We start from the raw sequence: 8,425 nt of genomic DNA, 5'->3' as shown, positions 1-8,425 counted from the left end.
TGGAAATAGAAAACACCATCCTGAGTGAGGTAAGCCAGACCCAAAAAGAGGAACATGGGATGTACTCACTCATATTTGGTTTCTAGCCATAAATAAAGGACATTGAGCCTATAATTCGGGTTCTTAGAGAAGCTTAAGAAGGAGAACCCAAAGAAAAACATATAGGCATCCTCCTGAATATTAACCTTCATCAGGCGATGAAAGGAGACAGAGACAGAGACCCACATTGGAGCACCGGACTGAAATCTCAAGGTCCAAATCAGGAGCAGAAGGAGAGAGAGCACGGGCAAGGAACTCAGGACGGCGAGGTGTGCACCCATACACTGAGACAATGGGGATGTTCAGCCTAGATATAGTAGGGAGGGCCTTGGCCCTTCCACAAGGCAATGTGGATTAGATGGGGTGGGGTGGGAGAATGTGTGGAGGGCATGGGAGGAGAAGAGGGAGTGGGAACTTGGATTGGTATTTTTTAAATCTAATAAATTTTTTTAAAAAGATGTTAGAGCTAATAAGCCAATCAGTGATTTAATTTTTAAAAAAATAAATGCCCCCACTCTGCTGTAGGATGAGAGGTGAGGTCAATCATTCATCACATCCAGGGTGACTGGGAGACTGGTCTTTGAACTGACTCTGTTGGAGACCTCACACTTGTATTCTCCAGCATCCACTCTCCTCACAGGATCTATTCTGAGTCCACACTTTGTTGGGGACAGAGTCATCCTCTCTAGGTGAGGCATACTCTGGTTATTGAAGATCCAGCGGATGGAGACATCAGTGTCGGGTGAAATGCAGCTGAAGGTCACAGATCTACGTCCTGCGACTGTGCTGTCACTAATTCGCACAAAGGGCTGTGTCACAGGCTCTGTGAAGAAACAGAGGAGAATACCAAATGACAGTCATCCAGAGAGTTCAACCAGGCCCTCTTTAGTTCAGACTTTATAAAGTTTCCAGTGGGGAGAATTGGTAGTTGTGACTATAGACATCGCTTGAGCTTTGGATCTGCCACACAGGGTCTGTGGGACCCTTCTACAGGCACTGTGTCCTGTCTCAGTTTCCCTGTAATAGGACACACATGATCATTGCCGTGTCCATGAGTTAAGCTTAGTTATGAGCAATGGTCTGAGCTTGGGGTGGGGGAGCTGCTGACATCAGCAGCATCTGCTACTATTTAGCTGCAGAGAGAATTTTCTAGGCTGGACCCCTGCAGTGAAGAAGGAATCTGGAGTAGCTGCCTTCTCTGTTTCTTCCCTTGGTGCTTTGACCTTCCTGTGAAGTTTCATAAGTCTGTCAGAACAATAGGATAATGGCCTGGACACCTGTGCACTGAGAAACAAAAGGAGATGCACAGGTGGCCTACTTGACTGCAGCTGTTGTGGCAGTACACAGCTGGTTCTACACTCTATGGGACAGTCAGTCCCATATCTTGAACAGTCAGTAAAGCCCTGGTCCCTGTTAGCTCTGACAGGAACTGTTCTTTGTAACCAGTTGTAAACAGTTACAAAAAGCTCCCCAGTGACATCTTGAATCCATCTATGGGCAAAGTTTTGGAGTCAGGGCTTCCTGATGCTCTCTGTGAGGACCCCATGGCTTCATCAGCCAGGGCCTGCCTGACTCCCACAGAGTCTTTCTGGGGACATGTGCATACTGAGAGCTCCAAGTGTCTGGGCTGCAGCAACAACCTGGGGCTGAGTTTACCCAGCACAGGTCCTCCTCTCTTCAGGTAAAAGACAGGTGAGGGGTTCTAACCTACTACAGTTTGTCTACCCCAAGTGTGTGCTGAAGTAAGGACCCAAACCCCAGTGTGGGAACACAATGCAGTGGGGGAGAGGGCAAGGCACAGCCCAATCCTGACTGGTTAGTGTATGAATTGGAATCAGACACTTCAAGCAGTTGGAGACCATAGAGAGTCACTTACTCTTTACATAAAATTCCACGTATGCTCTTTCAATTCTGAAATCTTTGTCTAAAACTTCTAGTGTGTACATTCCTGCATCTTTCTCAGTGACCTGGAACATGAGGGATCCGTCACTCAACATCATCCCTCTTCTTCTGCGTTCAGGCCCCCAGGAGATGGAATTCATGGCTCTGTTGTATTCTACAATTTTAAAGACCTGGATGCTATTGTTTGATTTGTACCAGGTAAAGGCTAGCAGATCTTGTGGAAGATTATGAACTTGGAGAACAATGCCTTCCCCGTCAGCAGCATACTGAGGCACTGGTTGGATCATGAATCGGGAAGAACCGAGAGGGTTGCAGCATGGAAAAGGGGAAGCTGGAAGGGAAAAGATAAAAAATCCATCACCTGAAGATCATTGTGTTTGGTGAATAGATGGTGACCTCCATCCTGAGCTGATGGATTCATCACCCAGCAGGTGTGTGTGTGTGTGTGTGTGTGTGTGTGTGTGTGTGTGTGTGTGTGTAACCCACTTAATGAAGGGCAGAAACATGACTTCCTTCTTTCCACAGTGCCCCTGAAACCATCATGTCCTCTGCATGGAACTGTCACCTTGGGTATCTACATAGCTGCTCCCTCACTGCCCTCAGCCAGATACTGTTCACACTCATGCACACTGGGGTTTGAGATGATGCCTCCCCTGAACTCAACAGGCCAGGATTTTTCTTCAGTTTCTTTTTTTTTTTTTTTCGAGACAGGGTTTCTCTGTGGCTTTGGAGCCTGTCCTGGAACTAGCTCTGTAGACCAGGCTGGTCTCGAACTCACAGAGATCCGCCTGCCTCTGCCTCCCGAGTGCTGGGATTAAAGGCATGCGCCACCATCGCCCGGCTCTTCAGTTTCTTTTAAGGCAACACTTGACCCCTAACTTCACCTAACAGATGGAGTTGCTTCTCTGTCAGGTAACCCTTAGGTCTGAGGCTGCATGGGGACTGAGAGCAGTGTGATCTTCAAGATAGGCTCAAGTCTTTAAAAGGCTTGGGTACTTGGGTACTAGTACTTTGGTGTAGGAGATCCTTCTGTATTTGTGTTGCTCTCATTGGTTAATAAAGAAACTGTTTTGGGCCTGATGATAGGGCAGAACTTAGGTAGGTGGGGAGACAGAACTGAATTCTGGGAGGAAGAAATCAGAGTCAGAGAGCTGGCATGAACATGCCAGGTCAGACATGCTAAATCTTTCCTGATAAGTCACTACCTCGTGGTGAACACAGATTAATAGAAATGGGTTAAATCAAGATGTGAGAGCTCTAGCCAATAGGAGGCTAGAGCTAATGGCCAAGCAGTGTTTTAATTAATACAGTTTTTGTGTGATTATTTCGGGTGTAAGCTAGCCAGGTGGCTGGAACAAACAAGGGACCCCTCCTTGTGCAACAGTACTTGGGTACCAATTTGGCTGGTTTTATGCCAACTTGATACAAGCTACAATCATTTGGCAAGACAAGGCCTCAGTTGAGTATGCTACCACCAGATTGCACTGTGGGCAATCTATAGTACATTTTTAATTGGGGATTAATATAAAGGGATTCAGACCAACACAAGCAGTTCAAGCCCTGGGCTAAGAGTTATACGTAATAGAAGAGACCTGACTGAACAAGCATAAAAAGCAAGCCAATAGGAGGCACTTCTGCATGGTCTCTGCACCAGTTCCTGGATTTTATTTATAACACTCAATTTGAAGCTAATAAATACTTCAGTTTGACATGGATGTTCTAAAACCATTTTCCCTCTCTGCTTTGAAAGGATGTAAGAGTAGAGCACTAGAAAATGATCCCATGGGTCACTTTAAATCAGCCTTTGAAAGATGATAGGATTCATGGCTCTCTGGTCCAGAGCCCCAAGACTGACTCTGGCTGAGTTACTTTCCATCAAGGTCTTCCTTGATGCAGGTGGATTCAGAAGATGGAAGCTGATCTATTTGTCTCTACCAGTGTGTCCCATACTAAGTACTCAAACCTCCACCTGGGGATACAGTGCATAGGAAAGGGAAGGGAGGCTAAACCAGCCATGGCAGTCCTGTGTGTCTAAGCCCCACTCAGCACTGAACGATCACAGACAATCACTTACTGTGGACCTGTAGCTGCACCTGTGCTTCTTCACTTCTCATGTCTGTTCTCAGGATTCGTAGAGTGTACAATCCAGAGTCTTTCCGAGTGACACCATAAAGCAGCAGGGATCCATCACTGTGCAACGTCTCTCGGCCACTGTGTGCAGGTCCAAACACAGTTGATTTCCTGTCTATTATGTATTGGGCAATCTCAAGTTTCTTGAACACAGACAGCTCTTTGAACCAGATAAAGGCTACAATATTCTCTGGTGGATTGTGAACGAGTAGAAGAACACTTCCCCCTTCAGCAACCCTGGGTGGCACTGATTCAACAGTGGGCTGAGTAGAAGTATCAAGGCGCCCGCAGGTCCAAAGGAAAGCTGGAAGGAAAGAGGGTGAGCCATGAGACCCTGTTTCCCGAGCAACTGTGTCCATTGCTCAGCCTAGCTTTGTGGGTGAGTGTCTCCCAGTCTTACTTGGTGGAGGTCAGCACATGGTATCTTTGTTCTCAGTGTCCCTGCATTTATCATTTTGACTATATGGCTTTCTCTCTTCAGTTGTCAATATTGCCCCAGTTTACCGCCCTCAGATCCCCGCTCACATTTATAGTGGGTGGTGTTGGGGGGCTGCCTGCTCAGCCTCTTCCCTCAGAGCCTGAGTCTTCACTCTCTGGCATTGCTGTTGCTGTGTTCCTCTTGGGGTTGCAGCCAACACATGAATTCACAATCTAGCTACAATGCTGCTCAGTTTCTGTTCTCTAGGACACACGGCGAGAGTCAAGGGGGATGACCATCCCTGTGACATGGAAAATAACAACTGGCCCTGGGGCTGCACTCTGCTGTGTCCTGGTCTTAGTCTCTAAGCACCAAAAGATAACATTGCACAACTGTGTGACTTAGAAACCCATCTGGCCACGCAGTCTGCCCTGTGTTTTCAATGTTCAGTAAACATGGAATTTGCTCCCAGCCAGAAGGTGACAGAGATATCTGTGAGGCTCCAAAGGGACCAGCTGAGTGATGGATGGGAAGATATCAAATCTATTCTCAATGGAGTCACCAATCAAAGTTCTGACCAAGTTCAAAGACCCAGGATGGGTCAGGAGTCTCACATCCTGAGTGTGTGGGAGGAGGTGGCCTGTTTCCTTGAGAATAGCTGTGAGCTCTTTTGTCTCATGCAAGAGTTCAAGACCATGATCCCACCTTCTCTGTTTGCTGAGCTGAGTAATGGGTCTGCCCATGTCTTCCATGGTCTTCTGAGATACCTTGGACCTCTGTCTAGTTCATTCCCCCTTGGAGATTGTCTACTTCCCAAAGGAAACACATAAATGGAGCAATAGAACATGATCACCTGGCAAGGCAGCAGATGCATTAAGAAGCCAGGAGGTCTGAGAACACTGTGACCATGATTTCCAGGTCTGAAAAAAAACAGGGGTGGAACCAGCCTACTAGGTAAGGTCCTTATTCAGGCAAATTCATTCCCACCAGGTTTTGTGTGTCCTAATGACACCCCTGGTGATCACTAGGGAAGCTTAGGTTCACATCTGAGAGCTGTCAGATTATCGTAGCCTGTACTGTTTCCTGCAGATTGAATTCCTTGAGCTGGACCCCAGAATACAATTGTCAGCAGGACCTGTGTCCTCTCTGCCTTGGTTTCCCTGACCTTCCTGTGAAGTCGCAAGTCCACCAGAACAATAGGTAGTGGCCTGGGAAGCTATTCCATTATGTTCTCTGTATTTAGTCTCTGGAGATGTTTAGAGGACCTAGACAAACCATGTCTCTCATGACAGAGCACAGGCTGTTTCCAAAGGTGCAGGACTTGGACTCCTGAAAAAGCATTGTTCCCTGCCATCAGGAAATCAAAATCCAACACTTGTAAAAATGCTTCTCAGGGCTAGCTGGAGTTGAGTTTGGAGCACAGGTCTAGAGCCAGGGCATCTTGGTTCTCACAACTCCTTGAGGATCCCAAATTATCCTCCACCAGGCCCAATGGTGATTGCCTCTGGGTCTTTCTCAGGGACATACGTATTCCTGGCAAGAATCCCAAGGATCAAGACAGAGGCTGATATCCTCAACTGAGTTACCCACCATCCACCTCTCTCAAAGTGAAATCAAATGAAAAATTCTGATCTACTGCCATTATTCTACACCACAGGTGTCCCACACAGAATATTGAAACCCCAAAAACGTGGTTGCAATGCACAGCAGAGGAAGGCACAGGCCACTCTACTGTGGATGTCCAGTGAAATGAACCCCACCCTGAACCCAGAATTCACAAAGATTCACTTACGGTACACATAGAGGCGCATGGTTGTTGTTGATACAATCTCTCCTTGTCTATCAAAGGTTCTTAGGGTATAGGATCCTGTGTCCTTCTCGGTGACACTTCGGAGCAGCAGGGATCCATTGTGGTACACTGTCTCTCTACCACTATGTGCAGGCCCTGTCGCACTTAAATTTTTGTGCAGTGCATATACCGCAATTCCATGTTTCATGCTTGTCGCCCCTTTGAACCAGGCGAAGGCTAGAATATCTTCTGGCAGATTGTGGACATGAAGAAGGACGTCTTCTCCACTGGCCACATGGGGTTGGACAGATTTAATGGTGATATAGTCAGTGGTGGATAGGCAGCAGCCTAAAAGTGAGGCTAGAAAGGAACAGAAAAACCACCAATATTGAGCAGATGTGATCATCACTCAGCTTAGGTGGGTATGGTCAGGGCTGTACCCACCCTCCTTGGTAGACATGATCAACATGACTTTTATTGACTCAGAGTGTCTGAGTGTGTCAGTAACTCTCTTAGGGACCCTCTACCCAGATGTCTGTCTGGTTCCCTCCCAGTGTCCCATATCCCTCCCCATGTAGAGTATTTGGTGTGAGGAGCAATGCCTCTCTGAACGCCTCCTCTGGAGAGTCCTCACTTTCTGTCATTTGTCTCTGTTCCCTTTGTGATTCTAGTCAAGCCAGGCTTCATCTTTCAGATAGACTGACATCAGGTCCACTAGAACAAGGACATTGTGAGGACAGCTGTTAGTCTGATATTTTTGTAAAGTTCCTGGAAAAGATTTAGACACAGGTAGATAAAGAAATAAAGGAAAAGAGAAGGAAGGAATGAGGGAGGGAAGGAAGGAAGGAAGGAAGGAAGGAAGGAAGGAAGGAAGGAAGGAAGGAAGGAAGGAAGGAATATGGTCCCATGGGATTATCTACATAGTTCCCAGTTTGGAGTTAATGACAGTAATTATATTCAAATGTGATTTAAATTATTTTAGATTTCCTCATGTATTTATGTATTAATGAAGGCAGGTCTCTCCCTGCGTGCATGTGAAAGGTATGCCACCAATCTGTGTGGAGGAAAATGTCTCCGTGTGTGCAAGTGTGAGTATATGCCATAACACCTGTGTGGACAAAAGTGTCTCTGTGTGCCCATGTGTGGGTGCAAGCTACGGCACCTGTGTGGAGGGCAGAGAAGCCTGTTCTCTCCATCTACCCTGTGGGTGCTGAGGACTGAATTCAGGTTGTCATGTCTCCACACACTGAGCCATCATGCTGGCCCATGCCTGTTTGATTTCTATTTGGAGAATCACACTGTCGTGGTGGGAGACATCAAGCTTCAGAACACGATGGCCAATGCACTTCACTGTGAATATGGAGTGCTGGAGGCTTCTCTCTTCCCCTCATCATCTCCAGTCCACCAAGAGCTCCAGGCTGCTGAGCCTCTGTCCCTCACTGTGCCTTCTGCCCCACGACAACAAACAAAAACCCAGAGTCTCTTCTCAGGCACCTGTCCTACTTAGGAGTCCCCAGCCTGCTTCTGAGTTCCCCTCCTCATGCATTCAGAGGGTGGGTCCACTTACCTGTGAGCAGGAGCCCCTGCCAGAGTGTGCCCTCTTGGCAGAGAATCACCAAGGACACCCCCATCTCTCTTCTCACTGTGCAGTCCTCCGTCTCCGCTCTGACGGCACTCTGCTGCCCTTCCTCCCTCTTAGCTGAGAGCAGGAACACTTCCCAGAATGCAGTGGGCTGCGGGTGGTGGTATTTATGTGCAAGACACCGTTCTGTCCCTTCCACTCCCAGTGCTTCTGGCATCCATCTCAACTTCCCTTTATGTTTCTCCTCCAAGTAACACATTGAGCAACAAGGCTGATAAGCATCCCCATGCCTTCAGAGAACAACAGCTCATCCCAGGGACGACACCTGCTATGGCCTGCCTTGGGTATGTCATCATCAAAGAAGGAGCCTCCATCCTGCCTATGCATCCTCGTGACACAGAGACACAGCTGAGCACCCAGTCTGCCCTGTGTTCCCAATGCTCTGGGAAGGTGGCATTTATTTAATCCCAGCAGAAAGGTGACAGAGATGACTGTGAAGGCTGGAAAGAGATCAGAAGAATGACCAATAGGAATGAAGATCAGTCCTGTATCACTAGTGTCACCA

General features: G+C 47.5%; 1 protein-coding gene across 1 annotated transcript; it reads right to left on the bottom strand.

The window, feature by feature from the left end:
* Positions 1-510: 510 nt before the first annotated feature.
* On the bottom strand, positions 511-7,961 carry LOC126490974 (pregnancy-specific glycoprotein 22-like). The gene is made up of 5 exons (XM_050126329.1): positions 7,846-7,961; positions 6,282-6,638; positions 4,016-4,375; positions 1,916-2,272; positions 511-862 (listed from the first exon to the last, which is right to left on the bottom strand). The coding sequence occupies exons 1-5, from the start codon at positions 7,907-7,909 to the stop codon at positions 579-581; spliced, it is 1,422 nt and encodes a 473-aa protein (XP_049982286.1). The 5' UTR covers positions 7,910-7,961; the 3' UTR covers positions 511-578.
* Positions 7,962-8,425: the final 464 nt, after the last annotated feature.

Source organism: Alexandromys fortis, unplaced genomic scaffold (genome assembly GCF_014885135.2).
Source record: "Alexandromys fortis isolate MF-2015 unplaced genomic scaffold, M_Fortis_MF-2015_v1.1 scaffold_240, whole genome shotgun sequence".
Taxonomy (NCBI): Eukaryota; Metazoa; Chordata; class Mammalia; order Rodentia; family Cricetidae; genus Alexandromys; species Alexandromys fortis.
Note: the sequence above shows the minus strand (reverse complement) of the source record. Positions and strands in the feature narration are given on the sequence as shown.